The sequence below is a fragment of the Passer montanus genome, unplaced genomic scaffold (genome assembly GCF_014805655.1).
Source record: "Passer montanus isolate IOZ18808 unplaced genomic scaffold, ASM1480565v1 scaffold19, whole genome shotgun sequence".
NCBI lineage: Eukaryota > Metazoa > Chordata > Aves > Passeriformes > Passeridae > Passer > Passer montanus.
Window position 1 is genome coordinate 8,882,563 of NW_024366480.1, and position 14,525 is coordinate 8,897,087.

The window sequence follows — 14,525 nt, forward strand, 5'->3', positions numbered from 1 at the left end:
CTGATTGTGTGGATTCCCATCAGCGGAAACCCTTGTGGTTCTTGAGGAGAAAAGGATCCCAAATCTGAATTTTAAGGCAGTCTAGGAAAGATGGATTATGTTTCTTTCAATCCTTCAAAATGGATGTTCAGCAAAATCTGTATTAAAAGTAATTTTGCTGTAAATTTATGGGTGGTAGTTTTAGACTTGGTAGGTTGTGAGGACACATATCCTACTAATGATACCAAGAGGTTAAGTAAATTTCCAAGGTAATAAGTAATTTCTTTAAATAAATGAAATGCAACATGAAATCTTTACTGTTCTTTTTATTAACGTGATGCTGTGTTTAAAAGAGTAGCTTGATCTGTCGCTGACTGCTCAGTGTTCTGCATAGAAATTAGGGAAGGAACAGATGTTCCTGTTAGGCCATATTTTAGTGTTGCAGATTGTTGTGCTAAGAGACAGCAGTAACTGGAGCTTCCTGTTCTCACCCATTGTTATAGTGCAAATATTCAAAATGTTTTGAAGATGTAAAATGTCACATTCTGGGCTTTTGGTGCATAACTGGTTTCATTTGTTTCAGTGACGTTGGCATTTCTATTTCAGTGCATCTGAAAATAATTTCAGATTTGTCATCTTTCTATCTTGAGGCAAGAGTCCTCATTGCTGCAATTCTTGTGGGAGCAAGATGGCTTTCATTCTGGAATTTTATAAACTTTAAGCATCTACCTTAGAGAGATTTAATAGCTTTTCTCAGCTATGGAGCGCCCACTGCCACAAAAGCTAAAATCTGTGGTCATTGGTAGAGTCAACACCTGGAGATGGAGAAATGCAAGAATTAAATTACTCTTGCAGACCTAATTTTTCTTTATTATTTGTATGTGTTGAGCTACAGTTTTTAATTTCAGAGTGCTTCACAATTAGCTCTGCTTTCTGCTCGTCTCCACCTCCCTCCAAGGTATGCACCATTCACTGTATTTCTTGAGCAGTGCTTATTGAACAGTAACTGATGTCTCTTGTGTTACCTGCTCAATGCATGCCTGTCAGGTACTTTTATGCCCTATCCAAACTCAGCATTATGTTACATAACACATGTTAAGTTACACTCTTTGTAGGTAACAGCACTCTTGTCATCATATCTGAGCTCTTCACAAGTACCTGTCATGCACTGGTATTGGCCATGTTGCAGAAGGGGAATTTAAACATTCAGGTTGAAGGCATCATCAAGAATATCCAGTAATTTGAATGTCCAAGCTGAGAATCTCATGGCATGGGGTTTTGGTTTTGTTTTGTTTTGGTTGGTGGTTTTTGTTTTGTTTTGTTTTGTTTTGTTTTTATTCTTTGCAGTATTTATCATCTTAGAGTACTTAGGTTAATTGCAGTAACAGCTGTGCACAAACAGTATTTTCATAAGCATGAGTTCATATGCTTCAAGCAGGACATAGAGAATGTGAGCTTTGCTGTGCTAAGGACTTTGACCGCTTTATCCAGCTGGACATTGTAGAGTTTGTTGTTCCCTTACACACAAGTCTGACTTGGTTGTGGTGAGTTGCTTTCAGCAGGAGAACTGTGCTTTTCATTTTACACCTTCATGACACGTTTCTACAGAAGGGTAAGAATCATCCTAGGGTAGGACAGGGAGCTTTGCAGTTCCTAGTCGTGCTTTAGGGTATTCAGAGGAGGGACTCTCTGGCTACCATGTGGTACCATAAACTTGTTTCTGCAGTAGATGTGCAGGAACAGCAGTGTGAGTACGGTGCCTCGTGACGGGAAATACTAGAGCACTTCATTCTTGGACATTGCTGTTTGAGCTTGCTGTGGGGTATCAAAATACTGTATAACAACTGTGTTAACTAAAACACTATACTGTCTGCATAATGCAAGATGGTAAATAGATATCTACTTAAAATAATTTAATTTGCCACTGAAATTTATCGTGAGCTGTTCTGGAAATGATGTAGTGTGTCCCCTTTGTTTCAGTGCCCATGCAATTTCCTTTTAAATGAAAATTTCTAGATAGTACAACAGTATCAGTTTCCCATTGACTGTTATTTAGAGATAGCACTCTCCTACTTACTGCTGACACCTTTTATAGCTGAGCAGAAAAATGGCTAAGATAATTGAGTGTCAATGATAGGTGATGTTATTTTTTGTGAAAGTTACCAGCAATGTACTTCTTGTATGGGATCACCATTTTTAAAGCTTTGGGCTGCAGCCAAAGGTAACTAAGTAACATTTGTCATTATTTTTCAATTGCAAATCCATATTTATTCAAATATGATGGTAGCAGGCTGTTGGTAGATTATGACATGCTAATTTTTCTGTGCATTAGCTGTTTAGATCTCTACATTTATATTTGATTTTTATAATAATTGGTTACGCTTTCTTGACACTGTTTTAATGTATACTGCTGTACAAAAGCTATTTTACACACATGAAGACTTAGGCTAGTTTTACTGTGTTTTGAGGTATTTATTCAAATACTGATTTGTAGTTAGGCCCAGCCTGGTATGTGGAGAGAAAAAAAAAATATATAAACTTGTTCCTTGGTGTTTTTTTCCCTCTGCATCTGTGCAATGTCTTTGATTGAGACTTTAATCAAGAGCCATGAGAATATATAAACTTGTTCCTTGGTGTTTTTCCCTCTGCAGCCTGGGTATCATGCCTGCATCTGTGCAATGTCTTTGATTGAGACTTTAATCAAGAGCCGTGAATTTTAATTAAGTAAAAGTAAAGAATGCATTTGAAGTTGCTCACTACAGAGACAGTTAGTTTGAGTAAATAAATACATCTAGTCTAAACAGAGAGGATAAAAGTTTCCCTGCAGTATCTTTCATGTCAGTATCTTGTTTGGGTACGAAAAGGTGGGTTCTGCCACTGATGCTCCTGCTCTTGGCTTCTTGGCTTGTTGGCTGCAAAGCATCCACCTGCTTGGCCACCAGCTCCCCATGTCTCCTGTGGAATCACTTAAGCAAATCCTACATTTCTCTTTTTCCAATCAGATGGTAATACTGATACTAATTATACCCTGGTGGCATTAAGTCAGGGCCTAGAGTGCCCTGAGGTGAAAGGCTCAGAGCCATGTATTATTTATTGACTATTGTCACACAGAGGGCTGTTCCCCAAGGCTCCAGCAGAGATTATCAGTTTACAAAACGGCTGTTCTGATGGTAATAATTCTCAACTTCAGCTATCAACTTTGACATCTGATGAACAGTAGCTCAGGGAAGAGAGACTTCGCATTTCATTAACCATCTTCCAGGGCATGCTGGCCTCAAAAAACTGCTCAGTCTTTGAACAGAAGAAATCAATCACACCCCTTAAAATAGTATTCTCCTCATCAGGAAATGTCAAATCACAGTTTAGTATAAACCTTTTCCATTTTAATTTTTGTGCACTTTTTTTAAGAAGATGATGCATGTTGCAGAGTTTAGCAGCTTGGAATTCTTTGCCAAGCAACATGAAATTCACTCTAAGGAAACTAAGGAGAGTGGAACAAACAGAGTTTGGACTGTGTCTGGGGTAAGATATCTCCAGAAAGAGTCCTCAGGAAAGCAATTAAATGCTCCCCAAGAGGAACTCTGCATCTGATTTCTTAGAGAGAAAGGGATGAATTCTCGAGGAGGCTGTCACTCAGCCTCAGCCTGGACACAGGGTATGCCTGAGGTGAGCAGAGCTTGTATGGAAGCTGCATGGCATTGGTGAAGTTCAATTAGGGATCATATTCAGGTGACCTTATGGACATTTAAACCTCTTTTTGTGATGGCAGCAGTCCTTCTGGTTAGCAGAAAGGCATAATTGTTATGGCACAATGTTATTTGGCAAACCAGACATGTGTCTTTGCATAGGTTTTCTGGCTACAGAGCTTGTATGAATACAGTCCCACAAAAATAAAAAGAGGCAACTGACCCTTAAAAGATAAATCTGAAATATGGAATACTTGGTCTAAGCAATACAGTGTCATGGAAATTTCTGTCAAATTGGAGGACAGGGCTGATGGCCAGCTACTGTGCAGTAAGAGGAGGTAGCAGAAGGATATATATGACATAGGATGATCTATTGTCTGTGACAGTGTGCTTGGGCACTGTGCTCTGTGAAAACTGAACCTGACAGGTGGTTTTTTTTAAGGAAATCCATACACATATTCCCAGCTTACAATTTATATATTCTTCATGTGATATGAAAACTTCCATTGCCTTCTTTAAATCCTGTACATGTAGTGAATTGATGATTCTTCCCTGTGATGTCTTGTATATGGCCTTACATCTAAATGTCTAAGTGTCTCTGGAGAAAGCCAAACAAAAAAAGCAAACAGTCTTCACCCAGCCCCTCTGCTACAGAATTATGTGATTTACAGTGAAGAAACCTGCTTCTCCCATAGACACAACTGCAGCCTTGACATTTGATTTCATTACTTCAAAATCCTAAATATTGCTGCTTAAAGCTGCTGCAGTTGGAGGTATTTTGCAGCCATCAGCAAAACTGAAAAGCTGCTAAGTACCTTCTTTGCTTGCCTGTGCTCTGCATATGGATTGTTGCTCCGCTCCCAACTGGTGGGGTTTTATGTCTGGTGCAGGTGTCAGAACACTGCAGCTCTGTCAGGGTTGTTGTGAGTTTTCAGTTGATCTCATCTGCCTGAATATAAATGTGAAACACAGCAATATATATTTCACTTTCTCTTTCCAGGTCAACGGTGACATCCCACCTCGATTAAAAAAGAGTGCCCATGAAATAATCCTGGATTTCATCCGATCGCGACCTCCATTAAATCCTGTATGTAATCCAGTGGGCTTCATTCCTTACAAAATAGTGGCTTTTCAAAGCATGTTTGGTTCCAGCAAATACATAAACATAATATTTTCTGCCAGGGCTTCCAAAAATAATTGTCTTTTGTACACAGAACAGGATCCCTTAAAAGAACAGTGTGTAGTATGTTGCATGTACCAATTAACAGCTGCTATTTCCAGCAGCCCTTTATCTCTAGGGAACCATGATGCATAAAACCCTCTTTCAGTTTATGTCGAGGTTTGATATTGAGCATATGTAAAATCATATCACAGCATTCCACATTTTTTCAAAAAAAAAGTGTGAAATCTACTTTCAAGGATGCACTTTTTAATGTAAATATGATTATCCCTGTATCCCAAGGCCTCGGCGAGGAAGCTGAAACCAACCCCGCCACGGCCCCGCAGCCTCCATGAGAGGATCCTGGAGGAGATCAAGGCAGAGAGGAAGCTCCGTCCCGTCTCCCCTGATGAGATCAGGCGGAGCAGGCTGGGTAAGCACGTGGCCAGTTTTTACCTGCAGCATCCACAGAAAACTTCCCACATAGGAAGCAGCAGTTTTAGCCACATATGTGCAGATGTCACCAAAGATAAAATTACTCCTTCAGAAAAAGAAATAGCCTACAAGCTTTTCTAGGGCTGTGCAATCTTTGTGCTTAGTTATATTTTAAAATAGGAAACTGAATGGTTCACCTTGATTCCATTCAAGTTTTTAGTGTATTAGATAAATGGAATGGTATTGTATTGCTTGTTGCACATGACAGTTTATGGTCTTACATAAGATTGCTGAGAATGGATCAGGTGTTGCTTGTCTCTGGTGCAGTATACCTTGATTACCTGCAAGTATTCTTTACATGTTGAATTTTAATAATTTTTTTTTCCCTGTGTTAGCATCATCAACTTCTTTATTTTAATTTAAAATTGGTTTTTATTTTGTTTACTGAATCTGTTGCATTTATTTTGAATCTAAATCTTTGCTTCCTTTTCCAAGTAATGGAAAATGCATTTGTAGGTCTTTTAATGGGAAAATAATTCTGACTTGCACTGCAAAGCATTTCATTCCTGCAGTGTATTTTCAGCAAACCACTACAAAAATGATGCAAATACCATGCGATGCAGCAGTCACCCATTTGCATTAGTTCAGTGGTTCTGATGCAAAAGCATGACAAATGCAGGCTTACATAGTGACTTAGATTGCTTGAAGTGTGCTGTATTTACCTGTATCAGAAAAACTGAAGTAGCTGAATTTTTAAAGAGGAAATGTGGAATTTTGTGGCTTAAAACTGTATACACGTACAAAAATCCACATACGTACTCTCTGTCACTGCTTTTTGAAAGATATTTGTACTTGCCACATGTGCCCAAAGGCACTGGTCCACATTCAAGTGGATTGTGACAACCCGTTGTTTCTGGAGCAAAACAATTTCATCAGTCTTACTTTGTTGCATTGTTTTTGAAGTGCTTGATGGAGTTTGGGGAATGCTTGCGTGCGTTTGTAAAAGAGCAGTGCTTCAAATATTGTTTTTTGGGACCTTCCAAGTTTCTGATTTGGGTTCAGTTTATGTTTGCTGTGTCAATTAACATTTCTCACAGGCCTAGACTTTTTTCCAAATGTAGGAAGCTTGTAGAAATGTGGAATAACTCCTTACTTTTCTTTCAAACATTCCATTTCAGTGTTTTTTGTCTGTCTGCGAACTACCATGTTGTCTCAGGGGCAGCAAACCTGATCTAATAAACCTGATATGAATGGCATCAGACCCAGTTAGTAAACAATTTCTAAAATTGATGTTAAATTTTGAACCACTGCTGCTTAGGACTTCTGGATTGATTTCAAGGCATTGCCTCCAATGAGGGATACCTGTCTTCCACTTATTTTTCCCTTTTTGTTAGAGTATTAAATGTTTGTGTTTTGGAACTGGGGCAATTCCTCTTAAGTCCAGTGAATTGACTGGATTAAATGCCACGTTAATGGAGGTGTAAAAGTGGATGCATGCAAGCTTTTTTCAAAGTATATATTATCTGCTGGCATGAAGAACTAAAAAGACCAAAGACCTTTAAGATAATTTTCCTTATGCTGGCATATGAGGTTTCATTCTTTCTCACAATTGGAATGATTGTTACACCTAAAGCTCCTTTTAAAAAAGAATGTGCTTGTGCAATTTGGGAACAGAGCAATGTTAGTGGCATTCAGTATGGTACAAGTACATCTGCCATACAGTTTAAGTGACCACTGAATGTAATTTAGTGTAACAACATGTAAGGTAATGAGGTTTAAGGATTATAAATCTAAGTAGTGACACCATGTGGGACACTTGCACCATCTGGACAGAACTATTTGCTGCTATTAAAAAGGAGAAAAAAAATAGCACATTACAGCGACGTATTCAGGAGCATAAGGTGTGTTTCACATGTCCCAGACATGTTTCACATGTTCCAAACTCTTTTTGCTCAGTTTATACAGTCAAGAGCACAACTGCACTTGGCTCTTGAGGTGAGTGGGGGCTGTACTCTTGCAGTTCCTCCTCTGTGTTAAGGCTGTACCTATGGCATGTGCTCCCCAGCAGCCACAGGCTTTGTCCCTCTCTCTACACCACAAATGGGACAGGTCAGACCTTCTCTGCCATGGCCAGTCTCAGTCTCAGCCTTCTTTGGAAATGGGGTTGAACTGTGCTCACAAAGGGAGAGGTTTGAGCAGAGGAGTTGGAGTGAGCTTTCAAATGACCCCATAAAATCATCAGCGTAAGCCATCGAGGCAAGCACAGCCTTGAGGTACATGTGCTTTTCATTAAAACCATGCACTTGGGACTCAAGCAAGTGGAGCTAATGGAGCTTGGAGAAAACTTTGTTTCATGTGCAGGTTTTATCAATGTCTCAGCATCAGGTGATAAACACCCTTCTGCTTTAAGAAGTATGTGCCTTTATGCTAAGTCTGGACAGAAATTTTTATACTGTTACTGTAGCTATTGCCTATGGATAACTTCTAGTTAATGAATACAGAAAAAGTTCCCTGACTCCCAGATTTAGCTCTGAGTCAGCCACCTACTGCATGCACCACTTTAAATAATCCTCATGAGCAAAACTTGTCTCAGTACAACCTTTTTATAAATATCTTTTAGGGCAGTGGTCTGTGTGTCTGACAGGCTCTTTCTACCAGCTTGCAGATTGATCACCTGTCAAGGAAGACACATAAGCTGATTTCAATTTTGATGCATTTTTGCACATTCTTGTCACTGGGCTTGGCTGTTTATCTGGATTAGTGCACTGAAATTTTGTTTTCAGTTGAAGAATATTTGAGGGTCTGCTCTCTGAATACACTGTTTAATTGGAAAGATGTATAGGTCTTTCCAGAAATTAAGAACATCTGACCACTTTTTTATCTAACAACAAAATCATCAGAGACCCAGGAAGAAGAGAATAATATTATGGATGCATTTTAAAGGCTAAGTGCACCTAAGGTTTTTAAAAAGAACAGGAATCAGCACAAATCAGATTTTGTTTGGCCTTATTTTCCATCCTCTTCAAGGAGGATTGCTCTACTGTGCAAGCTTAGCTTGGGTGTCTCTCTTTATTAGTTTAATTATAATCATTGGAGATTATGCTTAAAAAAATTAGAAATATCTTTATTTCAGGTCACTGAAACTTGTGTGAAATGTGGCTTTGTGCTTTCATTTTTTTCCCAACTATTTCTCTCCTCTCTCTCTCTCTCTGTCTCTTTCCCTTTTTCCTGTTTCTCTTTGTGGTGATTTTACTTTAAAGTATTCGATTTTTTAGATATTTGTCTCTTGTTTTGATATTTGATTTATTGAATTCCAAAACTCTTAATTTACTAGTAGTATAACTGCTCTGTTTGTAAGTCCTGTTTATGCTACTGTAGTTTTCAGACTTTGAGCTTTACTACAGTAAAGCAGTAGTATGTCTGACACATTTTGGATTTAAGAAAGAGAGTCCAAAATGTCTCAAGTGGAGTTAATATTTTGTTTTCGTTATCCCTCTGCTTTTCTAAGAGCTGAATCATTTTCTTTTTTTGTTGTGTTTGTTTCTTTTTTTACAGCAATGCGGCCACTTAGCATGTCTTACAGTTTTGACTTGTCAGGTAAAATGTGCTGCACCACCTGACGTGGTTGTTGTGCTTATTGTGAAATTTGTTCCATCTGTTTGTTGAATTCCCATCTAAGAAAGAAACTTGAAGGGATTCTTCCAATATATGGTCAGTGAAAATAAAAAATTTAGATAAATTAGTTATTAATACTTATGTTTCCCTTGCCACAAAAGGATGCTTAGGTTCAGGAAACATCTGCATTTCACCTGAAATACAGAGTATTCACCAGAGTGCTGCAATTCTGCTTAAATTAATAAACAAAATAAGGTGGTCCAGAGCTATTCCAGACTCTTAAAATGATTGCAGAGTTCAGCATCACCTTCAAGTCTGATTTATTTATTGATAAATCTGACTTCTATATCTTTGCACTCACTTTTTGACTAGACCATTTTTTGCGGTACTTCATTTCTCACCAGGATCCTAAAACTAGCTTTGAACTCATCTTCCTTTCTAGATTAAATGAAATATACCTATGTATATTGATCTAGAAAGAAACTGTCAGTTCTGCAATGTCTTTACAGTGAAAGCTTTGTGAGGTATGAAATCAAAGACATTCACCAACAAAAAGGCTAAACCTTCCTTCTTTACTTAGAAAAATAAGGTTTGCTGGTAATAGCTGGTGCAGAGGATCCAAAAGATGACCCTTCATCAACTATATAATATAAATGTTCAGGTTTCCTCTGGTCAGCCATTAGTTAGGACATGCAGCAGCTGTATGAACCTCTTGCCCTTTGGATACTGCAATGTCAGATAGCCTAGTAGCCAGAAAATAATTAATTCCTTCCTCATTATACACTAACTTTCCAGGATGATCAGGCCCAAAGTTTCCATCATTGATGTTGGAAATATTCAACATCAGCCTCAAAGGTTTGTTGGCAGAGGAGATAGCTAGCTCTTATCAAATTTTCCCTAGGTGACCCTCAAAAAAGTCTCCAAATAAATCCATGCTCTTTGTACCACCTCCCCTCCTTCCTCTGAGTTATAGATAGAAACATCTCATCTAGGACTTCAGCACAGTTCACATCCTCAGTTTTTCCATGCATCCTTTAGCCTCATCTGGTTATTTTCCCCACAGAAAGGCATCATCTGACTGAAATGCTGGCATATTGTGAACTAGAAAGACCACATAGAAGTTTTTTTTATTACTATAACTTAAAAAATACAGCATTTATGTAATACGGGAACACAGTTCACAAGTGACATATCTGTGAACGTGGCTCCCTGTTCTGACCGAGCCAAGGAAACAGCTTGCCACTGTTGAGAGGGGAGGAGACTCTCACTGCTCCCTTCCTCCCCAGGCTCCCCTCTAAGCATGTGATTCTCCCCTTCTCTGTGTCAGTCCTGCTCATTTATGCACAAGAGGACCGTGTTAAACTCCTGTAACCCAGGAACAAATACTTTAAATATTTTTTACCAGGTTGTTCTTCTGCTCTTTTAGTGATTGAAGCCTGCCTACTATCTGATCAGATGATCAGAGAGCTGGCTGAGGAGGGCAGCTGATGAGCAGGGGTGGAAGGGAGGAAGGAACAGGCTCTGCTGTCAGAGCCGGTGACAAGCTGTTAATGCCACTCAAGCCTTTTTGTGAAACCTTACACTCGTGGTGGATGGTGCAGCTACTACAGCTGTCTGCTGGGATTCAGATTACATATGTACATGGCATCATATTTTACTCCACTGAAAGCTGCAGGGTCCCCAGGGCCTCAGATAGAAGCATAAACAGGCAAACTTATGTTTTCAAAAAGTATTGCTTTTTCAGATGTGCTGAAAGTTCTAGTTTTAAGAAGATAAAACTGAATATGCCAGTGACCAGCTAAAGGGAAATGTTCAGATCTGTCTTTCTATGTGTGTCTGTCTGCTTCTTCTTTTGTCTTTAGTTTCTAAGAATTCTGAGACATCTTCATTTGTTTAAATCCAAACAATATTTTGTAATCCATTAATTCATAACCATAATATTTTTATTTTGACTAAATAGCCTTAAAAAACTGTACTATACTTGGATTTGCTGTTTTTGACTGACCACTGAAGAACTCTTCCTGGTTTCTTTATCCATCTCCCAAATGTGATTGGTTTTGTTTTTGCAAGTCATGTGGTTCTCAGCAAGTAGAATCATATGGCGTGACTGAGGGATCTGATAAAGTGTCCTTAGAAGAAAATTCAGGATGATTAAAGCATTCCAGTTAGGTAGATGTATGAGACGCCAGGTGAGCAGTACAAGTGAATTAGATGGGTTGGGATATTGATAATAAACAGATAAGCAGTAATTTTGGATGCTGTTGCTTTGCGTGCTTTTACTTTTTTCATTCTTTTAGAGGCAGAGAGGCTGTACTGTGCTTTCATCACTGCTTGCACACACTTGCTTTTTCACTGCTTTCATTGCACTCTGCTTGATGGAATTGCTGTCACGAAAACCCCACAAACCAGCTGAAAAAGAGAAGTGTTTCCTGCTAAGTGCTAAAGGACGGGTGCAGGTTTCTATTATTCATGCTGCCTCCGATGGGGAGGGTGCAGAATCCTGAGAAGACTTCTGCTGGCACTAAGCCAGTGTAGTTGGTGTGTCACAGTGCCCAGCTCCACACATCTGCCGGCTGTTCTCCTGAAGAGGACAGGAGGGGTTCCTGGGGTCTCCTTTTCCACTGCTTTTTCCTTCTGGTAGAATAGAAGGAGCCAGTGGTAGCCACCTGTAGTGAGTTACCTGAGAGGTACTCAGATAACAACTGGGAGCCAGGGCAGTCATTACCCACTTCCTCTAAGAGAAAAATAGCTGAAAAGCAGCTTCATTTCAATGCAGTGCCTGAATACAGCTCAAAAGATCAGTCATTGCCACTCTTACCACTCCAGTTCTTGCCTCAAAGCTGTGTGCATTGCTGCTTTGAAGTTGTTATTTCAGAAACAGTTTGTACATTTGGGGGAAGGTGGGAACTGAGAGGTGTGCAGAGAGAGAAGAGGAAACTGAAGCATTTAACACCAAATTTCATGGGGATTATTACTTTTAGATTATGTCTGTCTCAGACCAGTGGGAGGCAGGAGCTCCACCAGGTCTTTGTAAATTCTTTAGTTTACATAACACAGGGATACATGGGATGCAAACACAGCAAAAGACTGATTTATTAGTTCTCAGGTTTGAATTCAGCATCTGAAGTCCACTGAAATGAGCACATCTCTGTTACTTTTGCTCATTATACAATACGTCCCACCATATTATTGACATAATAGCCAGCAAAAAGCAAACATATAATGATTCTGCAAATTCATCTTAGCCTTTTTTTAAATCCAGTGTAAAAAGTTTAATCCCAAGGTGTACATTTCCTGTATAGAAGAAAATTCAGGTTTCTGTCATCACTCTTGGCCAAGGAGAGCTGGTGAGGAAGCAGACAGCATATGGTTACATGGCTGCTGAGGTTTGCATGTAATTTGTGGTCTGCTTAATTCCTTGTTTCACGAGACATAATCTTACATGTAAATAAAGGCCCATTTCATATTATCCTGCAGTGGGGTTTTTTTGTCTCCCCCTTGCTAAGGCTGGTCAGGGAAGCCCAACACAACGATCAAGTAATCAAATCAAGACTTTGCCTTCTTTCATTTGCCTGTTGTAATGAAAACTTAGAGAAAATCTCAAAAGAAACCTAACGCAATCATCCAATTTTCAGGTACTGTTCACTGTACTTGCTGCCTTAAAACAAAGAGAAATGACACTCCCCCAGTGTGTCTGACTCTCCTATAAATTCTTAACCCCAGGCTATTACTCACACAAGCCTTTTTAAATATCATTGAAATCATCTTCAAAACATTTAAGTGTTCTGTGAACCTAGAGATTGTAAACTACTATCCAATTTTTTTTAATAGATTTTGTTTCAAAGAATCATCCATTGATTTCTTCTGTCATGTTCATATTTATAAGATTTAGTGTATTTGTTGCTTCTAACTTGTTTATCCTAAATAATTTTATCTTGTTTATGACAGTGTACGATTATTCGTCACCCGTGAATGTTTATGTTGTCACTAAATCAGCTAAAAGATCATTAAAACAGCTTAAACAAACTAAGAATTTTTTGGTCTATGTCTGCTAACAGATTCTGGTTTTAATATTAGAACAAGAACTTTTTCTTGAAATCTGTTGAAACTCAAATGTTTCAACATTTGAGCTGAAACATTTCAATGCTTCACGATCTTTTCCTTGAATTGTGATAATTCATTTATTCACATCAATCTAGTACTGTAAGTGTAAGAATGATAAATTGAACTTGATTGATCAAATTAATTTTACAGATTGGACTGTTTTCTAATTTTATTCTTCTTTTATTGTTATTCTTTAGTGCTTGCAAGTTGCAAAAACTCCCTGGTTTTTTTTTTTCTCTAGAGGAAAGAATGGTGATAAATCACATTTCCTACTGAAGAAACCTTGAAGACAAGTACTATGATGGATTGTCTTCTTGATTCACCTAAAATTTCTTTGGTGTTTCAAGAAGGCTAGAATCAACATATGAGAAACTCTTCAATATCTATGAAAAACTCATATGTGCCTGACTTTAAATAACATCTGTTTTAGGCTTCCTAGGTCGTGATTGCTACATAAATTACTTTCAAAATGGACCAGTTGCCTTCTGAGGCCTCAAGAAATTTGGCCTAAATTCCGGAAAAAAAAAGATCAAGCAAACAAACAAAAACCACCGGAAAACAATTTTTGATGTGAAAACACGTTCCATCACCTGCCATAGGGGGTGTCTGGTGGTGTCCCCCTTTTTTCCTTTCCCCAGGCCTATTGTATGTTTTACTTTTTGGCAGGAGGGCAGTGCTGTTGACCTTCCCATCATTTATCTCCAGTGGGTCCAGCAGTGCTCACAGGCCATTCTTCACCCTCCCTGCCATCAGGCAGGGCAGTCCCCACCCAGGAGGTTTAGGGGAGAAGGGACACCACCTTTGGCTGTTGTGTGGGTGGTGCTGGGGCTGCTTCCTTGGACAATCTGTTCAGGAACCGCCCTGTGCCATCCAAAGACAAATCAAAGGTTTTTCTTGCTCATTTGGGAAACTGAGAACTTCAGTCAACTGCATGCCAGCTACTTATGAGATCTCAAGAAGTGTCACTGGCAGCAGGGAGGGGAGGCAGTTTGGGTTTTGTTTTCCTGCTGTCCCTTTCTGGAATTGCATTATGCTGCTGTCAGAGCAGGAATGCATTTGATGTGGGGGACGCCCATGCTGTACCCACAGAAATCTAGGAGGAAGAAAACCCATGACCTGTAAGCCATTGTGGTAGTCAGGACACCCATTAGCAAAGCCTTTGAAGATAGGAAGTAAGGGTTAGAGAGTCTAAGGCTTTGATTGCAGCTCTTTGTAGGAAGGACCTGAAGGCAGTAATAACACTCTGGTATACAGATTCATAGGCCTGGAATGTCACCGTGACTTTAATAGCCCAAATAATTGCCTTTTCTTATACTCCCAGTTGAAGATATGATTTATATAGCAATTATAATGCACCCCCTCTCCTTGTTGGGTCTGTTTCCAGCATTTAACAATAACCTGGATAATTCTTTAAAATATATATTGGTTTAACTTATTCCTTTTCTTAGTTTATTTCAATAGGTCCTGTGGTGAGACTGTTGTTAAACAGACCTACTACTGTAGCTGTGCTTTGTGTGGTCTGTAACTTTGATTTACCTGGTGCAAGG

At 39.0% G+C, this 14,525-nt stretch overlaps 1 protein-coding gene across 4 annotated transcripts in view; it reads left to right on the forward strand.

The window, feature by feature from the left end:
- SPIRE1 (spire type actin nucleation factor 1) overlaps positions 1 to 14,525 on the forward strand; it is a 127,046-nt gene that overhangs the window by 91,128 nt on the left and 21,393 nt on the right. For 2 of the 4 annotated variants that reach the window (XM_039706204.1, XM_039706206.1), the window contains exons 8-10: positions 4,666 to 4,752; positions 5,128 to 5,257; positions 8,815 to 8,856. In XM_039706204.1, coding sequence (XP_039562138.1) covers positions 4,666 to 4,752; positions 5,128 to 5,257; positions 8,815 to 8,856 — 259 coding nt within the window. The remainder of the gene's footprint in view (positions 1 to 4,665; positions 4,753 to 5,127; positions 5,258 to 8,814; positions 8,857 to 14,525) is intronic. The other 2 variants (XM_039706205.1, XM_039706207.1) reach the window with 1 other exon arrangement.